This window comes from Cheilinus undulatus, linkage group 17, assembly GCF_018320785.1.
Source record: "Cheilinus undulatus linkage group 17, ASM1832078v1, whole genome shotgun sequence".
In the NCBI taxonomy this organism is placed as follows: Eukaryota; Metazoa; Chordata; class Actinopteri; order Labriformes; family Labridae; genus Cheilinus; species Cheilinus undulatus.
This window is the reverse complement of record NC_054881.1, coordinates 5,447,765-5,471,196: the sequence shown is the minus strand read 5'-3', so window position 1 is coordinate 5,471,196 and position 23,432 is coordinate 5,447,765. Positions and strand designations below refer to the sequence as shown.

Genomic DNA, 23,432 nt, shown 5'->3' with positions numbered 1-23,432 from the left:
CTTAAAATCCCTATTTTTTTTTGACATTTTTCAGAAAAGCTCTGCTGACCTGATTTAAACTTAATTGGAAGTGTTTCATATGAAATCAGTCTTGCTTGAACTTGACTTTGGACTTGATCGGACTTTAGATTTTCCTTGGACTTTTCCCAGATGAGAGCTTGAACGTCCATATAAGGTGATCAACATGGTGGACCCTTCAATAGTTTTTAATACCACACGCTTTTAAATGATGCAATCTCTAAGAGACTGGCTGACAGTTTGGCAAAGCACTAATGCTTTTAAAGGAATATCTATTTCATAAGACCAGTGCACAGAGGAATGAGCCAATCAGAAGATACAGTGCCTAGAAAGTGTCCATCCCTATGGATGTTTTACCTTTTTGTTGATTTTAAAATTTGATCACGATCAATAGAATTTGGCTGCATAAATACTCACCCCCTTTAAAGTGACTGACCTGATTCAACAGAGCTCCAGCTAACTGGTGCTTGCAGTCACCTGAGTGCAATGAATGTGGAAGGTCCAGTCACTAGTTAATCAGTATTTATGGCTACCATTACACCATGAAGACAAAAGAACACTCCAAGCAACTCAGAGAAAAGTTGATTGTAAAGTATAAGTCAGGGGATGGTCGCAAAAACACTTCCAAGGCTCTGAACATCCCCCAGAGTTCAGTTAAATCCATCATGAAGAAATGAAGGAATATGTCATATGTGTAAATCTGCCTAGATCAGACCATCCTCACAAACTGAGAGAGCGTGCAAGAAGGAGACTAATGAGAGAGGACACCAAGACAAGAAGAAAACTCACATTCAGTCTGGACTAGAGTCCACCAATGTGGGAGACTTTTATTCTTTGGTCTGATGAGACTAAGATGTACTTTTTGGCCATCAGATAAGACTCTAAACTAGTGTTACTTAACCCTGCTCAACCAAAGAGCCAAAAGAGTTTAAGAATACCTTTTCAAAAGCTATATCTAGGTAATGAAAAGTGTCAAAAATGGGTTAAAGTGGCAAGAAAAATAAGTTAAAGGAAGCAAAAATGAGTGAAAAGCAGCAAAAAGGTGGCAAAAATAGGTAAGATGTGACAAAAAATTAGTTACAGATGGCAAAAATGGTCAAAAAGTTGCAAAAACTAAGCAAAAAGTGACTAAAACAGGCAAAAAGTATCAAAAAGGTTGGAAAATGGGCAAAAAGCAGTAAAGGGTGGCAAAAATGGGGGGAGTGGCAACAAATGGCAACAAAAGGGAAAAAATAGAAAAAGGATAAAAAAGGAAGAAAGCTAGAAAACTGTTTAAAAGAAGTGTGACAATGGCAAAAGTGGGCTAAAAGCAGTAATAATTTATTTAAAGTGGCAAAAATATGGGAAAAAGGGGACAAAAAATTGCGAATAAGGGCAATGGAAAAGGATAGACAAAAATTAAAGGTTGACGATTAAAATCATCTGTGTAAGTGTTGGAAACAAACTGAATAATGGATCATTTCTGAGGTCAAAGTTTCCCTTTTTAAGGTTTTCTGGGGGAATAATATTTCAAATTAGGACATAAAAGAGCCACAAATCATCACAAATGAGCCACACATTAAGTATCACTGCTCTAAACACTGCACATCACCACAAACACACCATCCCCACTGTGAAGCATAGTGGTGGCAGCATCATGCTGTGGGGATGCTTCTCAGCAGCCAGCCCTGGAAGGCTTGTTAAGGTAGAGGGTAAAATGAATGCAGTCAAATCTAGGAATCTGGGAAAAAAAGAAAAAACATACATATTTGTCTTTGGCCCTGACAAAGAAAGGTTAAAAGTCAGAGCTTGCGGTGAGACTAACATACTAAAATCCAGATTCAGTGCTAGTAATCAAGCCAGAAATGAAGGCATAAAATCTCCCAGATAAACCATATTTGGTTTCAACATGTTACCTGTGTTTTGTAAAAACCTGTAAAACTTTATAGTAAAAAAATTTGGTCTTTTCTTTTCACTCTCAGGTATCATCCACCAGATGAAGGGGGAGTATGACACGGCACTGAAGCTCCACAAAGCCCACTTGTCCTTCGCCCAGGAGCTGAGTGATTATGCAGCACAGGGGAGAGCGTACGGTAACATGGGAAACGCCTACCATGCACTAGGTATTTATGACCAGGCTGTGCGGTACCACCGGCAAGAACTTCAGATCTCACTGGAGGTGAATTACTAGACTCTCCATGAGCATTTGTCCACTCATGTACAAAAGCAGAACTTGAAAACTTCTTTGTGTTTCAGGTGAACGATCGTCCATCCCAGGCCTCCACACACGGAAACCTGGCTGTGGCCTACCAGGCTCTGGGAGCTCACGACCGAGCTCTGCAGCACTACCTTCACCACCTGAGCATCGCACGAGAGCTCCAAGACACTCAGAGTGAAGCAAGAGCACTAGGCAAGTTCAGGCAGAGAAAATCGATCAAAACAGGAGAAAAGAACTGATTGAAAACCTCACAGTGATCTGATGATGTTCTTTGTTTTGCAGCAAACTTGGGGAACTTCCACAGCTGGAGAGGGGAATATGCTCAGGCCTTGCCGTACTACCAACAGTACTTAAATCTGGCTCCAGGCCTGCAGGACATGGAGGGAGAGGGGAAGGTTTGCCACAACCTGGGCTACGCTCACTACTGCCTCGGACAGTACAGAGATGCTGTCAGGTACGAGACTCATATATTCCAAACTTTATACAAGTGGGAAGATCTGGAAGAGTTTATAGTATGGTAACAGCCTAGACGATACGATATGATATGAAACAATGTTCTGATGTTGTGATGATACAATCACAGGCAGTTTTAGCATTAGGCAAAGGTAGGCAATCGTCCTGGGCCTCGTACTCCAAGAGGCTTTGGGTTATAGTCATTTAAAGTGCGCATCTAAATGAAAATATACGTCTAAAATTACTTTTAATGAGTAAGATGTGTACGACAGATGTAAACAAAGGGCCAAGAGTGAATTAAATGTTATCATCAGTTTTGTAAGTTATCTAAAATGTCTCTATGGAGGACCCAAGCAAGTGCATGAAACCAGTAGCCAAAGCCAGCATTGCAAAATAGTGACAAGAACACAGAGGCTTCATGGGTAAAAAATAAAATTCTTCAAAAGTTTCAATAGTGCGTATGTTTGAGTCAACATTGTTTTGTGGCCTATTTTTACCAAGAACTCGCTGAATTCCATCGAGAAACTGTACCCATCTGTTATGCTGTATAGCCTAGCTTCCTGGCCGGTAAGACCCACGAGTCCTTCTTAAAGGAGCACTGCTTGCTGAAATCACTGGAGGCTGATGCCACTCCTGCTGCTAAATACCTCATAAAGCCAAACTTCAAAAATCCTGACATATCCGTTTGAAGCAGTGTCACTCAACCCTGCTCAACCAAAGAACCAAAATTGTTGAAAAATACCTTTGCAAGAGCCACAATCTAAGTGGTGAAAAGATGGATTAAAATGGTAATAAAAATATGTTAAAGCTGGCAAAAAGGTCAAAAAAGCTGTGAAAAGTGATAAAAATGGGTGTGAAGTGACAAAAAAGGCAAAAAGGGAAAAAATGCAAATCACAAGAAGTAGGATGAAAGAGGCAAAACTGGCGAAAAAGGGGAAAAAGCAGGATGAAAGTGCCAAAAATTGTCTGAAAGTAAAAGTAGAAGGTCAAAAAGCAGCTAAAAAAAGGCAAAAAATGGGTGAAAAGAGGTGAAAAAGGCATAAAATGGCAAAAAACTGGGTGAGCAGAAAAAAAGGGTGACAAAAGTGGCATAAAGGGATGAGAAGTGGCCAAAGAAATGAGAAAAGAGTTGGCAAAAATGGTCAAAAAGTGGCAAAAACATGCAAAGAAATGAGTGAAAAGTGACTAAAATGGAGGGGCGGTGGTGGTGGCTTTTAATGGCAAAAGGCAGCTTAACTGGTTGAAAAGAGGTAAAAAAAAGACAAAAAGGGGAAAAATTGTCAAAATCTGGATAAAAGATGCAAAAAACTGGTGAAAAGGGCTAATATTGGCAAAGACGGCTTAAAGTGGTGAAAAGGAGAAAAAAGGGTCAAAAAGCACCAAAAAATGGCAGAAACTGTGAAAAGTGTCAAAAATTGGGAGACAAAGGTGCGGAAATGGGTGAGTAGTGACAGAAAATTAGTTACAGGTGGCAAAAAATTTGCGAAAAGCAGCAGAGTGGAAAAATTGGAAAGAAATGGGGAAAAGGGGCATTTAATCGCAAAAGTTAGCTTAAATGGGCAAAAAGCGACAACGAATTGTAACAAAAAGGGGGGGAAACTGAAAATTGCAAGAAGCTAACCTAGTGAAGCAGATGGATTTGCCTGTTTCCGTGTTTTTCACTGGCAAATCCATCTTGCAAAGCTCCCATCTGAACCAATTGGGCCCAGTTAGAAAGTGACAGTACCAATCAGAGATGAGGGGCAGTACTTTTGGGCACGGCAGAGTTGTGGCATAAACAAGCAGCAGCAAGAGGCCGGTGCAATTATGGCAGAAGACAGCGTGGATGCTGCTAGAGTGCCAGTTTTATCAGAACTTGACGACATTTCTTCGTTAAAAGAAGAGCAAAGAACAGCAGTTTGTTTGTTTGTTTATTTAGATCCCCATTAGCTTTTGCAAGGCAGCAGCTATTCTTCCTGGGGTCTTTTCAATTTCCATGAGTGACACAAACTACATACAGAAGAAAATACCTATAAGGACACACACTAGTATACCAATACACACATAACACTCAAGACGAACACTGAAATCCAAAATTACAAGCAGTGAGTTGTTTTCTTTTCAGAAAACGACAAAAGTCGTGTACTGACATGTCTACAGTCGCCATGGTTCATGTTATGCAGTTCTCTATGGAGTTCACTCTCAGTAGCAGCTACAACGTCTCGTGTTTTGTTGCTCTGATTGGCCCGTAAAGATGTGACAGACAGAACGTTCATCCAACCACACCGAGTTTTTTTTTTTTTTTTTTTTTCAAAGACTCTGCCCTTTCCCAAACACTGTGTATAAGTGTTTTTCCAGATGGATGTATGAAACAAATCCATCTGGCGTGTCAGGTTAGCAAGAAGCAGAATTAAAGAGGCAGAACCTGTGGAAAAAAAGGCAAAAATGGGCTTAAAGCAGCAAAAATTGTTTAAAAAGTGGTAAACAAAAAAAGGCAAAACAATTGCAAATAAGGGCAATGGAAATATACACCCAAAAGCTAAAGGTTGACAAGTAAATCTGACAAATTAAGCCTACTGTGTAAGTGGAAAACAAACTGATTAATGTGACTTGTAATGGAAAATTTCTGAGGTCAGAGTTTCCATTTTTTAAGGTTTTCAACAGAATAAAATTTCAAATGAAGACATAAAAGGTCTCAAGAGCCACGCATTGAGAATTACTTCTCCAAAGTATTGACATTTGGCAGGAGTATTTCCTTCTACTGTTCAGTGTGAAGTTTAAATAACAAAGACATGCTTTGTGTTTTATTTTTGTCCACATCCCAGGTATTACGAGCAGGACCTGGCCTTGGCTAAAGACCTCCAGGATAAACTAGCCCAGGCGAAGGCCTACTGCAACCTGGGTCTGGCCCACAAAGCTCTGAGGGAGTACAACAAAGCAGAGGAGTGTCAGAGATACCTGTTGTCCATAGCACAAGCCCTGGATAACACCCAGGTCACCTTCTGCTGCTGTGATGAACTGTAACAGTCTCTCCTTCACACACGCTGGTTGTTAATCATGGGGTTATATTTGTCTGCAGGCCGTTTTCAGGGCCTTTGGGAACCTTGGGGATATCTGTGTGTGTCGGGGTGATCTTCCTGGAGCGGTGAGGTTCTACCAGCAGCAGTTAAATCTGGCTCAGAGGGTCGACGACCAGAAGATGGAGGCCGACGCCTACTCAGCACTCGGATCCGTCCACAGGTGATAAAGTCAGCAAGCGGGGGAATTTCTGAGATTTACTTAATTCTTCTCTCACGTCTCACTTCCTCCTCTTCCCTCCAGGCTGCTCCGTCAGTTAGACACAGCGTTGTCCTTCCACAGCCAGGAACTGACCGTCCGCAAAGATCTAGGTGACCAGCAGGGGGAGTGCCGGGCCCTGGGCCACCTGGCAGCAGTACACATGGCCCTGGGAGACTACGCTACGACCTTCCAGTGTTACGAGACCCAGCTCGGCCTCGCTCAGGGACTCAGGGATGCCCGTTTGGAAGCGCAGGTCCACGGAAACATGGGCATCACTAAAATGAACATGGGCGTGTTTGAGGAGGCGATTGGATATTTTGAGCAGCAGCTGGCCATGCTGCAGCAGCTGAGCGGCACCGAGAGCATGCTGGACAGAGGCAGGGCCTACGGCAACCTGGCCGACTGCTACGACGCTCTGGGAGACTTTGAGGAGGCGATACAGTATTATGAGAAGTACCTGACAGTGGCTCAGAGTCTAAACCATATCCAGGACCAGGAGAAGGCCTACAGAGGACTCGGCAATGCTCACAGGTATGTAAAATAAAGCTAAGAAAGATAAGTTAAGCTAAGGCTGCAGGATTGTTGTGGTTGTTATTGACTTTATAAATCAATTGTGGCCAATATGATTTGCCTTTTTCATAAAAAATGACCAAAAAACCCTCTGTAATGTCAAAGTCAGAACAAAAATTACTGCTTAGAAGCACCCCAATAGTATGATGCTGCCACCACCATTCTTCACAGTTGGGATGGTGTGTTTGTGGTGATGTGCAGTGTTTGGCATCTTGTCTGATTGCCAAAGAACTTTCTTCTGCTTGCCCATGGAGTGTCCCTCATGCCTTTTGGTGCTCTAGGCCAGTAGTTCCCAACCTGGGGTCCGGGCACCCCTAGGAGGGGCGGCTAAAGATCTCAGGGGACCCTGTCTGCTCTGGCGTTGTCAAAATAAGATGTAAATATGTATTTTTAAACCATGACCAGAAACATAACCTGTTAGGGCCAACCTCAAAGATGAACAAAGGAAGAGAATCTACTAAGTTTTGTGCAAAAACATCAACATTTTCAGGAAAAAAAAGGTTATAAAGTCCTATTTTTACAAGGAATCAAATTCAGAGTTTCAGGGTTTTTAGAGTCGTGAATTAACAAGGAAAAAATGAAATTTCCAAGTTTTAAAAGTCTGAAATTTTGCCACTAAAACTCAAAAATGCCAAGTTTAAAATCTTAAATTTACAATATTGTCAAATAAAGGAATTACAACAAAACTGAAAACAATGGTTGGAATTTTGACGGTATAGTCTCAAAAATTCTGCGTTTTGGTTCGAGTACATTTACACCTTTTAAAGTAAAAAAAAACTATTTTTTCATGTAATTAACAACATTTTAGTCTTAAGATTTTTGAGTTCCTTATGAAGAATTCACAGATCCTCACTATTATACACCGTCTTAATAATGGATAGTTTTCTTCAGTTTTCACTTTCTCTTTGACACTCTCCCATAGCTTCAACTGGTGAGGAACTCTGTTGAATTAGGTCAGTCTTGTTAAAGATGGGGATTTTTAGAAAGCAACTTACTTTTCATTACATATTTTGATTTAATTTACATAGCTTTGTAGAAATCTGTCTAAAAACTTTTGTCAAAAAAGCCAAATTATATTGACTAAGATTGATTTATGAAATCAATAAAATGGGAACATCCAAGGGGGTGAATCCTTTATATAGGCTCTGTAAGTCCAATGGAAATGTTTCCAATGGGCGATTATTGTGGAAAGACTCCAAAAACAGTTGAGAGTGAGTGAAAAATTGTCTGAATTTTACTGTGAGTATCATAATTATCACTTTTTGCCTTCACACAGCAGAATGTCACTCAACATCATAGCATGTCTATTGAACTAGCTCTTTGTTTTCATGTTTTCTGTTAATGCAAAGTCATTTGAATATGCAAACATCGTTCCTTTTAGTTGAGACTTCCCATCCACCGTACATTACATGTCATAGAGCAGTCTTGTTTAACCCTCAAATTCCACATACTCTGTCTGCACAGCACTGCACTTCAGAGGCACACTACAAAGCAGATTGCTCCCTTTTTTGCCAATCTTTGCAATTCCACTATACCAGGGGTCTTCAACTACATTTGTAAAAGGGCCAGCTTTTTGCCAAATAGGCACTTTGGGGTCCGAACTTTCGAGTAAACTAAAGTATTTTTTTAAATGCTCTAATTAACTTTTTTTGTATAGAATACGTACATTTTTATTCTTTGTCAAATGTATGCGGTTTTTAATTTCCAACTGTGAGATCAGTCCCTATATGGCAGCCAGCCACAAGGGGGCGACTGAGATATTTTAACTGATTATCTCTGTGGCTGTCATGTTGTCTATGTTACACAGTGATAATTGAAAAACTCAAGCAGGAAAATTGCACTCCCAAGACACCTGAAGCTGAAAGTTTACATAGAGGTGGCAGTTTTTGTAAAGAATGAACTGATAAATATGTGTTTAACATGCATTATATTTGCTAAAAATGGCCAACAGGTGGATTTTTAAAAATGGTTGAAACATAAAGTTATTCCTGATTAAATTGTTTCAATTTTTTATTGTATTTAGCCATTTTAACAGCTGTAGGGAGTGTATTTAAAAAAAACTGAATAAAAATTATTTTAAAAAGAAATCCCAAAATACCACAACAATTTTCCATTAGAATTTTTCCTCTGAATTTGATCATGTTCTGGGGCAGGATGGGAAGATATGGGGGCCTGATGTGGCACACATGGCATGTGGTAAACGTCAAAAAACAACACAGCATGGACCCCTGGTAGTAAATCATCTCTATACCAGGTTATTAGTTGAAAATGTAAAATTTGAGCTGGAAAACCACAGAATTTTACATAAAACCACAAACCCTTTGTAGAAAAATAAACTTATTTTTGTCGGTCTCAGTGGACTGAGCTACAGCCTCCCCCTTATTTAACCGAAGCACATCTATTCTCTGCAGGCTATACTTGGTGATTTTATTAGGCTTTGATTTTTGGCTTTTCTACAAAAACCTTGTGTTGCCTTTCTTGTAGAACAGGAACAGATAAATGTACTCTCTAAAGCTGTACACCCAGAGGATTTGTAAATTTAACAGATTTTTTAAATGAGCGCTAATTGTGTAGAAAAGATGCTATACTGTAGCACAGACTGGGATGAAGAATTTAGGTATAAAGATGTGCTTTGGATTTGTTTTAAGTGCAGTCTGAGCACATCTGTTGAAGTCTTTTTATGTTTAGTCAATCAAAATCGATTGCTGCCAAACTGTGGAGAGCAGCAGCTCTGTACTTTTGTTTACATTTGATATTAATTTTATGTGTATTTGTGTCGGTCCGCGCTCACACAAGAATCTCCAATGAGCTTTCCTCGCCTGGAGCGAAAACTCGACTCGTTTTAAATTAGATTCATAACAATGATGGGGGGGAAAATCGCAACTCATAATAGTAAAAAGTATGAGTGTTGATGGGAGCTGAGCTTTTTCCTTCTCCTCTCCTCTCCTGTGAAACTAAGCGAGTAATTTTCAATGACAGAAGAAGGAGGCGTAATGATGGGCTTCCTTTTTCCATCTGTTTTACTCTGTTTCTGCTCTCTGGAGTGTGTGAAGACGATTGAAATGAGAGCAGATTTATCCCGATGAACAAAGCCTTTGAGGATGTTTCTTTTACTTTCTCCTCTCTGAGGATAAAAACTGTTTTTCACACAGCAAAATCGAAATGTGCTCTTATTACAGACCTATTTGCTGTCTTGTTTGCTTTCTTAAATTGCCCTATTAGTCCCTGTGGATGAAAGAAGGCTTTGATAGTGGAAGACTTAGCAGTATGTGCTTTCCTTGGTCATAAAAAGGGAATAACTGCCTTTGTTTTTCCGCTCTCTTCAGGTCTATGGGAAATCTCCAGCAGGCTCTGGTGTGCTTTGAGAAGCGACTGGTGGTGGCTCATGAGCTGGGTGGAGAAGGAGGAGGGAAGGCTCAGGCGTACTGGGAGCTGGGCACCTTACACAGCCAGCTGGGGAACTATGAGCAGTCTCTGTCCTGCCTGGAACATCAGCTTAACATCGCACGGACAGCCGGGGTAAGAACGTCTGCAGAATGTTGATTCTTCCAGCAGATTCAAACATACAAGGGCCAGGCAAAAAAAATTAGCAAGGCTTTATTTGTATTCCAACAAATTCTATCGGAATGCATTCACAAAAAGAGCAGGACAGGACTGTCCTCTTTGTTAGGTTATTTACACAGACCCAGCATTAACCCAGCATGTGCAGAGCACTCACAACATTAAGCAAAGGTGCACTGTGCAAAGAAATCCTGCCTTCTAACAGTCAGAAACCCTGAGCAGAGCCAGACTCATGTTAAACAGCCATCTATTGAGGGTTTCTGCAGCCTTAGATATGATTTTCAACATACAGTAAATTCAGAAAGTGTTCTGTAGTTGTGTTGTTAATTGCAGCCCGATGCTACAGTCATTTAATTTAGCTCAGGCTCCTCCCATTTCTCTTGATCTTTGCTGAGATGTTTCTACACCTTGATTGTAATGGAAACCCAGCTAATGGCCCTAAGCACACAGCCAAGACAACCCAGGAGTGGCGTAGGGACTTTTTTTGGGCACCTGTTCTACTAACGGAGCCAAACTGGCATCAGAGCGTGGCGACAGTAAACATGGATATGGATTTTGTTGATGCACGGCTATCTCCACTTTGTAAAACAAGCTAACAGGCCCTGTGCATGAGGAAAGTGTAAAAAAATCAAGAAAATATTCCTATTCGACACTCCTGACTCCTTGTTCTTTCCTTCTCTTTCCACGTTTTTTGCCCAGTGAATAGAGTGACAGGAAGAGGGTGCTTTCATGCTGTTATACAATAAGATCAATGCAATCAGGCTGATTTTGTTGCTGATGCGTGCATTGTGTTGAGTTAGGACACGATGTGACAAGAAGTAAGTGTACCAGCTTGAAGCTTTGCAAAATGCACAGACCTGATGACAGATATGAACCCTGCCAATCAGTCGGCCTTGCAAGATTAACATTTTGCACAGGTGCAATCAGCAGGAAGAGCCCTGGAGTTGGAGAACCATCCTGTGGTTCTACAAACGTGCTCAGTCTAACAACAATAACATTAAACATGCCAAAAACTGACTTGGGCTGTGTTGTCTGTCCAGCCCCCATACACTGCACCTATAATGATGCACAATCAGGTCTGGGGTGAGTTTAGAAATGAAGTCAGAATCTGCCTAAAATTGCCCACCATATGTTCAGCAAAATACTTCAAATTAAAGCTCAACTTTATTCTTTAAAAAGGGACTTTATTCCCTCTATTTACTCTCCATTTATAACATTTCTGATCTGTTTTTCACATTTTCCTTAACTCCAGTAATGGTGACTTCATTCTTAGGAAGCAAAATGTAAAGAAAACATCCTCAGTTTTCTTTATTTATGCCTAGCTGTAATGCTCTTATGAAGATTTCTTCTCTTGCCTGCGTGAATAAGAAAAATATCTTTTTTTATGAGTGCATTGTACACAGAAAAACGTAGTAAATCCTGCTCTCGCCGTCAGGATAAATCCCTGGAAGCAGAAGCGAGCGACGCACTCGGGGGTGTTTATCAGCTGATGGCAGACAACGAGACAGCGCTACAGGTGTGTAGAGATTCATAATGCAGCATCACTCACTGTTTCCCAGCTGTGATTTAAAGGACTAGTTTGGCATTTTGGACTTATTTTCTCGCCTGCTTGGGGTCAGAAGACAATATTGCACTGAATTTAAAGCTGCAGGCTCTCACTAAATCTAGAATAACTGCCTCCAAGAGTAGATAAATAAGTTGAATGTCTTTGGAGAAGAAGTATTTTCTATCTGTGATGTCAGACTTTCAAAGCTACAAAAATATAGTTCTTAAATTAATCAAGCCATCCTGTTCCAGTGGCACCAGAGGGCTTTGGACATAGCAGAGCAGACGGGCTGTGTGAGGAGCCAGGGCCGAGCCTACGGAAACCTGGGGCTGACCTACGAGGCTTTAGGGAACTACGAGCGGGCCGTGGTCTTCCAGGAACAGCACCTGAGTATAGCAGCGCAAACCAACGATCTGATCGCTAAAACGCTCGCCTACGGGAGCCTGGGAAGGATACACCATGCACTGCAAAACTATGCACAGGCTGTGATGTACCTACAGGAAGGTAGGAAACAGCTAACTGAGACCTGGAGTGGAAATTATTTTAAGGTTTAAAGATATTACAATGTCAGTTTTTTGGGGTTTTTTTTGCCAAGCTGCACCAGAAGTTTTATGTTTTATGTGTGTCTGTTCAGGCCTTTCTAGTGAACGCAATATCCCAAGAACACTTTCAGTATTTCCTAATAAGAGTCCACTCTAATTCCCAGATGAACTGGTTAGATTTTTGGGGTAAATGCTCAAATTCCAAAGTCATTTAAGATGACTTTTAAGATCATGTGTCCAGATCTTTAGGTCTCATGTTCATCTTCTGCTTGAGAATGTAAATTCTCAAACATTGTCAGGGATTTCATTAAAAATATGCATCATAATCAACAACGCACCCTAAGGAATTGATTGGATGTTGGAGGTCATAGGCAGGCTTCATGTTCATCCCATGTATGTGAACATTATATCTCAAAGGAACTTTTAAGAATATTCTTTAAACTTGGCACAAATGTCCAATCAGACACAAGGATGAATCAGTTACAGCAGTGATACTCAACATGTGGCTCTTTTGTGATGATTTGAGGCTCTTTTATGTCTTCATTTGAAATTTTATTCCCCCAGAAAACCTTAAAAAGGGAAACCTTGATCTCAGAAATTATCCATTGAAAGTCACATTAATCACTTTGTTTTCCACATTTATGCAGCAGGCTTTAATTGTTAAATTTAATTGTCAACCTTTAGTTTTTATCTGTATATTTCCATTGTCCTTACTGACCATTTTTGCCACTTTTTTCCCTTTTTTGTCACTTTAATCCATTTTTACTGCTATATGCCCACTTTGGCCACTCCAGTTTTTGCCCTTTTTATCTTAATTTTTGCAATTTGCAATTTTTTTCCCCTTTTTGCCACTTTCTGCCCATTTAGTCTGCCTTTTGCAATTAAATGCCACTTTTTACCATTTTGGCCACTCTTTGCTTCTTTTACCTATTCTAGTCACTTTTGATTCATTTTTTTACATTGTGCTGCTTTTTGACTATTTTTGCCACCTGTAACTCATTTTTTCTTTCACTTCTCAACCATTTCTGCCACTTTTTCTCCTAGTTTTGGTCACTTTTTACCCAGGTTTTGCCTTTTTATGCCAATTTTACCTCTTTCCACCCATTTTCTGCAGCTTTTGCCACTTTTAATCCATTTTTTTCTGCTTTTAGCCCATTTTTGACACCCCTTTTTGCCACTTTCTGTCAATTTTTGCCACTGTTATTCTGTTTTTGCCCCTTTTACTCCAGTTTTTGCCTCTTGTATTCTACTTTGTAATTTGCAGTTTCTTCCCCTTTTTTCACGTTTTTGCCATTTAAGCTGTCTATTGCAATTAAATGCCACTTTTTCCCATTTTTGCCACTCTTTGCTGCTATTTTCCCTTTTCTCCCACCTTTTTGCTGCTTTTTGCCAATGTTAGGCATTTTTTACTCATTTTTTACCACGTTTTTGCTGCTTTTTGACTGTTTTTGCCACCTGTAGCTCATTTTTTCTTGCACTTCTAACCATTTCTGCCACTTTTTCTCCCCTTTTTAGACACTTTTCACCCCGCTTTTGCCATTTTATGCCAATTTTCCCCCTTTTACCCCACTTTTCATTCATTTTTTGCTGCTTTTGCTACTTTTAATCATTTTTTTCTGCTTTAACACAATTTTGCCACCACTTTTTGCCACTGTCATCCAGGTTTTGCCCTTTTCACCAGGTCTTTGCCTCTTCTATCTTGCTTTTTGCAATTTTTCCCCCTTTTTTGCCTTTTTGCCACTTTTCACTCATTTAAGCTTCTTTTTGCCATTAAATGCCACCTTTTTCCCAGCAATTTTTTTGTCACTTCTCACCCATTTCTGACATTTTTCTCTCCATTTTAGTCACTTTTTACCCAGTTTTTGCCACTTTTTGACCTTCTTTGCCAGCTTTAACCTATATTTATCGCCACTTTTACCCAATTTTTTCACAACTTTTCACCACGTAGATTGTGTCTCTTACAAAGGTATTTTTCACCAATTTGGCTTTTTGGTTGAGCTGAGTCTCATAATCTGAAGGCTGTGAGTCCAGAATTTCCCCTCTGGGGATCAACAAGGTATTATCTTATCTGTGAACAAAATATCTTGCAATTGCTTTGAGGTATTTTCTTCAAACCTTGCTCAGAAGTCTGCTTTGACTCTGGGAGGAGTGGAATTGATTTCAGAGTTCATAGAAAGGTAAAAGTCATGTTCATTGTTTGCTTTTGAATGGGATCTCTCAATATTTCTTCCACATATTCAAACTTTGGATAAAAGTCCACGCTGACTCAAGGATGATGTGTAAGATTTTGGAGGTCAAATGTTAAAGTTTTGTTAAAATGGGCCTCATGCTAATCCCTAGCTTGTCAACCCAATATCTCAAGAATGCTTTAAGGGATTGCTTTTGAGGTTTGCTGAAGCGTCAGATCTGACTCCTTTATTAGTTTTTTTGATCTTGAAAGTCATAGGATAAAGCTCATGTTGGGCCTAATGATCATTCTTTGCTTGTGCAAAAGATACATGTTTAAGAGTTTTCTGTAAAGTTTGAACAAATGTTAGTGATAATTTAGGGATGACTTGTTGGATTTTGAAGTTCAGCATGCAGAGATCCAGGTTATTGGATCTGATGTTCATCCCTTGCTTGTTTAGGCAATAGCTCAAACATTTATACAAATATCCACTCTGACTCAAGGATGAAGTGGTTGGATTTGGCCTCATGTTCATCGTTTCCTATAAGATTTTCTTTGAATCACATCACCTTAAAACTTTTCTCACCCAACACTTTATTTTCAGTGTCCAGTGTAGAGTTACAGAATAAGAAAAGACTCAGACTTGAATATCTGGCAGACATAGTTCCTTGTTTCCATTCTCCTTCTCTTTCCTAAGTGTTATCTCCTCTTCCTCCTCTCTACAATAGACTGTTGGACTGTGATGCATCTGAATCAAAGCATCACATGTCTGATCAGATACTTTATTTCAAACGCCTCCTCCCAGTTCAAAAGGAGCCTGTTTTTGACAACTAACTCCAAACTTCTGATGAAAAGCAATCAGAAAAGTTAGTCACAGTCTCACCTTCCCCTGTAGCCACAAACACTTGATTAGTCAGTCTCTGGCTCTTAACACACACTTTGATCTGCGTGTGGGCATCTTATTTTAAAGTCAGAGCTGTTTAGGCCTGAATATATTGTGAGCTGTGTCTCTGAAACCCTTCAGAAGCATGAAAGGTATTCATGAGTCTGACGCCGGCTAATAGAAGATCAGCGCTGGGCCGTTTATCCTGCAGTGTTCCTTTCCCTCAGGCTGCTTGTTGTCAATAATCCGGTTTGATTGAACCTTTCCCTGAACTAGACTACTCCTTAAAAACATACATACATTTACACTGTCTTCCATTAAAATGGCTCTCTTACTGAAAGTGATCAACTTACTTTCTCTATTTTCTCTCATTTGTTATTACAAAGTACAGACCCTTAAGAGCACTTCTCCCAAAGGCCTCCATAATACAGTTATTTCATTAAGCTAGCTTGTTGTATTTGATGCAGTGTAATAATCCACAGAAATCCGCATTATACTTTAGCTTTTCATTACATTGTTTTTACATTTTGGTGTACTGCAGAGCAGTGCATTACATGCTTTAATAATTACACAGGATGTTACGCAGCATCATATATTCTGATACTTTAAGGTACGTAGTGCCTTGTGTTGTGTGATGCGTTGCATGAGGCATTCTGTGGCCTTCTGCTGCAGTGTGTGGAGAACTGAATTGCGTAGTGTTTGCATTGTGTGCAAGTTGTGTTGTGATGTTTTATGTTTGGATGGATAACTTTGTGATACAATACTTGGTTACGTTACATTATGATTTGTTACATAGCAATATGTAGTCTTGCACCATAACATGATACATTGTTATACATGTGATAAGTTGTTTAATGATTTTTAACTTTATGAAATGTAATGCTGCAGTTTATTATTCTGCTGAATGTTATGTTGCAATATATTATGCTGCAATTCATTAAACAACATCTCCCTGTTGCCATGGTGATGTAAACTCAGTCCATCACTGTTCCTTGATCTCATTTCACTTCAAAAACTTGCAGAAACTTTTGATACTTTGCACCGCCTATCTTGCATTTGTTACATTGTGTTATGTTATGTCATGCCAGTCATGTTACAGTATGTTGTGTTACGTTGCATTAGGTTATGTCACATTACATTTTGTTGCATTACGTCAGTCACGTTACATTACTTTACGTAAGTTACATTACATTATGTCAGTTACGTTCGGTTATGTTACATTATGTAATGGATCATCAGTCATGTTATGTTATGCCAGTTGTTATGTTACGTTACATCACATCTGTTATCTTACATTATGCCAGTTACTCTCTGTTGCATTTTCAGCTAAGTTACATCAGTTAAGTTACTTCAGTTACATTGTGTCAATTTTGTTACAATATGTTGTGTCATACTGCAGCAGGTTATGTCACATAACATTACATTCTGCCAGTTAAATAACATTATGTTAGATACATTACAGTACATTATGCAACATTAGTTACATTTTATATTATGCCAGTTATGCTACATTATGTTACATCACATCAGTTACCTGACGTTGTGTTATGTCAGTAAAGTTGCATCAGTTAAGTTACTTCAGTTACATTATGTCAATTATGTGACATCAGTTATCTTACAATGTGCTGTGTTAGGTTACATTAGGTCATATCACATTAAATTATGTTGCATTATGTCAGTCACGTAACGTTACATTATACCAGTTACATTACATTATGCCAGTTAGGTTACGTTACATTATGTTGTCAGGTACATTACATCAGTTACATTATGTCGGTTACATTACATCAATTACATTACAATATGTTACGTTGCATGGGGTTATTTTACGTTGCTTTATGTTTAATTACGTCACTTACGTTACATTACATTGTCAGTTACTTTACATCAGATACATTGAAGGTATTACAATGTCTTACACTTTGATGTGATAGGTATGTTTTTTACATTATGTTGTGTTATGTAACATCAGTTAGATTAAGTCAGTTAGTCAGTTATGCTACAGTATATCACATGATGTTGCTATGGGTTTGTTATGTCCCATTATGTTGCGGCACATCAGTTATGTTACCCTACATTACACACAATACATATGTCAGTTACGTTACATCAGTTACATTGTTTCAATTATGTTACATTATGTTGGATTCCATTGTAGTAGGTTTGTTATGTCCATTTATGTTGCATCATGGCAGTTACGTTAAATTAACGTAGGTTACATTGCTTAGGTTATGTTACGTTGTCAGTTACGTTACATCAGCAACATTAGATCAGTTATGTAATGTTAGCTAAGTCACCTCAGTTACATCATGTCATTTACATTATGTCAGTTAAGTTACATTATGTTATGTTAGATTATATTAGGTTATGGCAAGAGCACAACCTACGATACTAAAACTGTCTCTAAGTTATCCACTTTAATTGTAACAAGGTGCAGTCATAGTTTCAACTACGCGCGCTGTTGGAGCACACTTTACACGACCATAATTGCATGACCGTTTGTGCTATTGGAAAAATTCAAACAGTTTCTGAAAGCTACGAAACTGTGCTTTATAGCCAGCATGTGGTTATTTCTGTAATTTCCCCTTTTCCCACTAAGATTCTAGCATAAAGTTCCCCCGTTTTTTGTGTTTCTTCATTTTAAACTGTTAAAACAATTAACATGCAGTAATATGTAAATAACTGCCATATATTAAAAGTTCTAAGTATTGTGGAAAAATGGGCAAAAGCACTTATAAGACGTGTTCTGTGCCATTTATAGTTAAAATAAGAACGTGTCCAGAGGCTCAGGAGTTAAACGATTAAGGATTTAAAGAGTTCCCAGAACTTTTTTGTTGTGGCAACAGCTTTGTTGTCTTTGTGTTAAGGTTTGTTTTTGGTCATAACATTTTGTGTTAATTCAGCAGAAACTAATTAAGGAATCAAATTTTGTGTTTTTTTAAAGGCACAGTTTCAATACTTGAGTCAATTACAGCTGACTTATACAAACCTTTTATTATATGAAGCTTTGCTGCCATTATTTGCCCTGGCAGTCTCATTTATACTACAGAAGTCAAAGATTTAACAGAAAAACAGGCTGAGAACATAAAAAACTGGAGAGGTATTTGGGCTCACATATGAGCACCTGTCAGACACGGACGCGGTTTGTCAGCTTCTTGTAGATCTTCTCAACTTTAATTGATCATTAATCCAACAAGCAACGAGGAATCTGAATCAGAGTTTAGATGAGGACAGAAACTTCCATATTAGTGCCTCCAATTAACCTCCCTAAAAACCAAACGCAGCATAGAAGGAGAACATCACAGGAGCAGAAAGACAGAACCACGGAGAGAAGCGTGAATCCAAACTTGATGTTTGATGAGATTCAGCTCAATCTGAGAGTCTAATGAGAACTAATTACAACCTGTCACGACTGTCTGCTCGCTCTCAGCAGGGAGACGAAACATATCAGAGACAAACTGGAGAATAGACAGAATATGAGAGCTTTGAGTCAGCCAGATGAAAAGACAGAAAGACAAGAGGAACAATGAGAGCAGAAGAATGGCAAATGTGAGCGCCCAGGGCTCAGCGCCAGTTTGCTTCAACGCAGCAACAGTTGTCACGAGTGTCAAAGAAGCAGGACTTTCAAAGAGACGATTTTTAGATCAGCCTCAAGCAGCCGGCGTCTGATCTTCTTCTTCTGCTGTCTCTCCTTCTCTTCCTCAGGTCTGCGTTTGGCAGAGCAGTTGGGTCGGCGGGAAGATGAAGCTAAGATTCGCCATCGCCTTGGCCTGTCGCTGTGGGCTGGAGGAAACCTGGAGGAGGCTCAGCACCAGGTATGTTCATTTATTTGTACGGAGTTAAAAATCACTATTAGGTTTATTTCAAAGTAGGGCTTTACAAGTTACAAATTTGCTGCTGAGCATATAGGACCAAATATACAAAGTTTGTTTTTTTGCTTTTTCTAAATGGGAAAAATCCTGGCTTCTACTGCTGTTCACGCTGTTGCTTCCCCTGTTTCTGATCTGTCCTCTTTCAATCAGCTGTATTAAATTCCCAAAAACTTTGTTTAGTACAAAAATAGTAATCCAATATTGATTCTGCATGGAAATCCTTGTTGAAACCCAAAGAAAGTTGGGACATGACATTGACTGAATATGGATGGCTTTAAAGCTCTTTTTGTCAGGTTACACTGCCCCCTGTTGGAAATATCAGTGAACTTCAAAGCTAAGTTGACTAACTGACGCCAAATTAGCTTCTACATTAAAACACAGAACATGATCAGCCATATAACAGTGATCAGCCAGTCTCACTCACAGATGACTGGTTGCAGGTATCCTGATTGTGGAATCTCATTAAGATACTGTATAATAGAGTCAACTGTTGTTTAATATGAATTTCAAAGAAATGATATTTTGTCAGTCGTTACAGAGAGACATCTGATTCAACAATGGCCGAGATAGGATTGACTTTTATAGGCAAAAAAGTTCACTATGTTGGCTACCACATGATTGGCTTAGACAGCATCTGAGGAGACAAACACAATCCATCAATCAGTCTCCATCAAGTCAATCAAACACAGTATATAGTAACAACTTACATCATCTTGTATCCACACTTTGAGAAGCAGTATCTTAAATTACATTCAGTTACATCAACAGCTCAGTTAAAGGTCACATATTATGCAAAATATTCTTTTTCAGGCTTTTCTAACAAAAATATGTGCCCCTGGCATGTCCTCAATCCCCCTAAGAATCAGAAAAATTCATTTCCAACTTTCAGAAAATCTGTGCTGAAACAAGCTGTTCTCAGATTTTCCCCTCATGATGTCATGTGGGGAGCTAACCCACCCCCAGGTTTGATTGGCTCTCCCTGCTTGAAACAAAGAAAGCCCCGCCCTGTTCTCCTGATCCTCTCAGCTGGATCAGGAGAGCCACATCCATTAAGCCACATCCATTTCCTGAGAGGGGAGGAGTCAGGGGCGGAGTCAGACCACTCATTAACATTAAAAGCCACAGACACAGAAACAGCTCGTTCTGAAACCGAGGTTTTTTTTTTAAACATGTAAAACTCAAACCCTGGAGTGTTTTTTTTTAGCAACAAACTTCACAGGCATGTTTTGGGGACCTCTCAGAACAATATAAATTTGTCTTAAAGGGGTAAAGTATGTGACCTTTAACCAGAGTTGGGAAAAGTACATGACTATTATAGTGTAGTTAAAGTACAGTTACTTTGGTTAATATTCACTTAAGTAAAAGTATACTGCTCTATTAATGTACTCAAGTAAAAGTTTAAAGAATTTGGTTTAGAGTTTACTTGAAGTGCAGAGTAACAACTGAGAACTTTAAAGTAAAATATGATCATTTTATTGGGAAGAACAAGATGAGAACAGATCTCCAATCAGGTTGTTCCGGTAAAGTCACTCCTCTGTAATAAAGTAAAATACACAGAAGAATTTACCGTGTTAATTTAACTCACATAGAGTTAAATTTAACACTTTTAGAGCATCCACACTGATCCACACTACATAGAGTTAAACTGCACTTTGAAAGTGTTAAATGTTTTATGGTAAAACTCTGGAAAATCTAAGGTAAGGTGGGCCCTGTGGTAGGAACCAAGGTTATTATAGTCAACTAAAACCAACTATATAACTAAAACTAAAATGTGAAAATCATTTAGATAACTGAAACTAATTTTTAAAAAACAGCTTAGCCAAAAATGACAACTAACTAAAACTGTACAGTGTGCTTAAAAACTAACTAAAATAGAATAAAAATATCAGACAAAATATCCTTAGTTTTAGTTTTTCACATAACCATAGTGACTGGCATCTACATCCAAGCCTGGGGAATGTAAAATGCCCTGATTTGATTGGTTAAAAGTTCAGTGGTAGCTTTTTGTCTGGAGTTGTATTCAAACATTATTTTTAGATAAATAAACAATAAGTGATGAGTGGCCTATTTGCATCTGTTTTTAAAAATGTATGGGCCCTGACATGTAGCCAAAAAAACGAACACTAAAACTGATGAAAACGAAACTAAAACAAAGCTTTTTTTTCCAGAATAAAAGTTAAACTAAACTAACAAACCAGCAGGTAAAATGGATTAAAACTAAACTGAAGTTGAACAGAGAAAGTGAAAATGAAAAAAAGATAAAGAAAAATCCAGAACTGCTATAACAATAGTAAGAACAAAGCAGAGTCAACCTCATAGTAAGGCAGTTCATACTTATAAAGATTATACACTGGGTTCTAGGAACACCCAAAATCACAGGCAGTAACTCTGAGTTACTGGATAACTTCACTCAGGGTGCAAATGTGTCTCCCATCGAAAACAACAACAGTCTACCTGAAACATGAGCAAAAGAACCCCAGTAGGGATCACTGTACAACAAGCAACATCCAAACACAACAAAAAACATATAAAGCACATCTAAACACTCTGCTCAAGAGCGTGATGGGAACTCTGCCCACACCACCAGATGTGAAAACGTAGTGGGCGATCTTAGATCAACTTACTCTGCAGGGTTGAACTAACGCTGGTGGATCAACACTGCCAACTAACTCCAACATTAACGATCATTTCACTCAGAATGGAGTTAAAATTACACTTTAGGAGTGAAAATCAACTCTGGAATGTTTAACACCAGGATATCAAGACAGTTTTGCTGTTTTTGTGGAATCATTCTCTCGCTATGTGCTACTGTGTGGTCAACAGAAGTGGAAAAAGTACAAGAGTATAGTACTTAAGTAAGAGTAAAATTACTTGGCTTAAAATTTCCTTAAGTGGAAGAACTGATTTCAAAATGTACTCAAAAAGTACCTAAAAAACTACTCGATTACATTAATTTAAGTAAATTTCATTAGTTACTTTTCACCCCTGCAGTTAGCACACTTTGCATCAGTCTCCAGTAAGCATGAGGCCATATCTGTCCATATCTTTGTTTAGCTGGCTCCACATGAGAGGTACCAATGCCAAAGCTAATGTTTGCTAAATTTCTATGCAAAGATGCAAACTTTAAAGATACTTTATAGAATTTAAATTCTACCTAAGAAGAACATATTTGCAGGTAGAGAGGCGTTTGGAGCAGCTTCATTAAGTACCACTTTCTCTTCTATTGCACCACGTCAGCATCATCATCTGTGCACATTCCCATTTGTTTGAATTTCCTGAATATTACCTGCAGCAACATACATCCTCTAACCCTGACTTCTTTCAGAGTAAGTGGTACCGGAACTAGAAGACAGGCTGGAAATTTCTTGGTAAAATCGAGATAAAAAGTTTTACTTTTGTCCATTTTCATGCTTATAGGAAGAACTTTGTGTTTTGGGTTGTTTTCAACAAACATCAGCAAACATTAAACCATTTATCAGAGTTTTAGTTCTCAGCAGGAGATTTTTTTCCTACTAATGTGCAGCTTTAATGTTTCAGAAAGTGCAAGTTATGCTGCACAGGGTTTGACATAAAGAGAAGGAAAATTGCCAGTGTTCACATTACAAGCAAAACATGCAATGTGCAAAAGGATTGAGTATTATGTTTGCACTTTTTGATTAATGTAATGTAAGTTAAAAGCTGTTATTAGGATTGATTGTGGGACTTCCACATTAATCTGCATTGCTTGGAAGCTTTTTAAGCGACCAGTGTCCAGAAAGAAGTTGCTTAACAGAAGCAGATCTTTCTAATAAGATGGAGAAGCAAATGTCTGGTTGCATTATGTAGGATACCTCTGCAGCAAACAGCATTTATCAAAATCAATCCTAATTCGATAGGGAGGAACACAGCGTCCAAACTCTCCAGACTGATGTGTATTAGCAGTGTCATCTAGTGGTAAAAAGGAGAACTGCATGCTCTTTCAGCTCCGTCTGCTGTAAAATAATAAGCTCAGTAAATAAGTACAGGTGACAGATTTAAGGAAACTCGGTTTGACATGAGAGGAGAAAAGTAATGAATGCACATGCTGAGCTATTTTATAAGCATGCAGATTTCCTCACAGTCAGCAGATATTGTCCAAACGTCACATTTCTGAGAGTCTGGGGTGTATATCTGAGGAAGTATCGCTCCTGTTTGACTATAAATGTGATTTATGTTTGTTTGTTGTGTGTTTTAGTTGTACAGGGCGTCGGTGTTATTTGAGACGATCCGTCATGAGACGCAGCACAGCACAGATTACAAGCTCTCTCTGTTTGATCTGCAAACAAGCTCGTACCAGGCTCTCCAGAGGGTCCTCGTCAGCCTGGGTGAATCATCCTCACACTCCTG

At 38.9% G+C, this 23,432-nt stretch overlaps 1 protein-coding gene across 2 annotated transcripts in view; it reads left to right on the top strand.

Moving 5' to 3' along the window:
- Positions 1–23,432, top strand: part of ttc28 (tetratricopeptide repeat domain 28) — a 192,892-nt gene that overhangs the window by 149,774 nt on the left and 19,686 nt on the right. For both annotated transcript variants that reach the window (XM_041810875.1, XM_041810876.1), the window contains 11 exons: positions 1,980–2,176; positions 2,254–2,407; positions 2,498–2,669; positions 5,473–5,641; positions 5,727–5,887; positions 5,969–6,457; positions 9,823–10,015; positions 11,493–11,573; positions 11,855–12,107; positions 18,901–19,010; positions 23,281–23,410. In XM_041810875.1, coding sequence (XP_041666809.1) covers positions 1,980–2,176; positions 2,254–2,407; positions 2,498–2,669; positions 5,473–5,641; positions 5,727–5,887; positions 5,969–6,457; positions 9,823–10,015; positions 11,493–11,573; positions 11,855–12,107; positions 18,901–19,010; positions 23,281–23,410 — 2,109 coding nt within the window. The remainder of the gene's footprint in view (positions 1–1,979; positions 2,177–2,253; positions 2,408–2,497; positions 2,670–5,472; positions 5,642–5,726; positions 5,888–5,968; positions 6,458–9,822; positions 10,016–11,492; positions 11,574–11,854; positions 12,108–18,900; positions 19,011–23,280; positions 23,411–23,432) is intronic.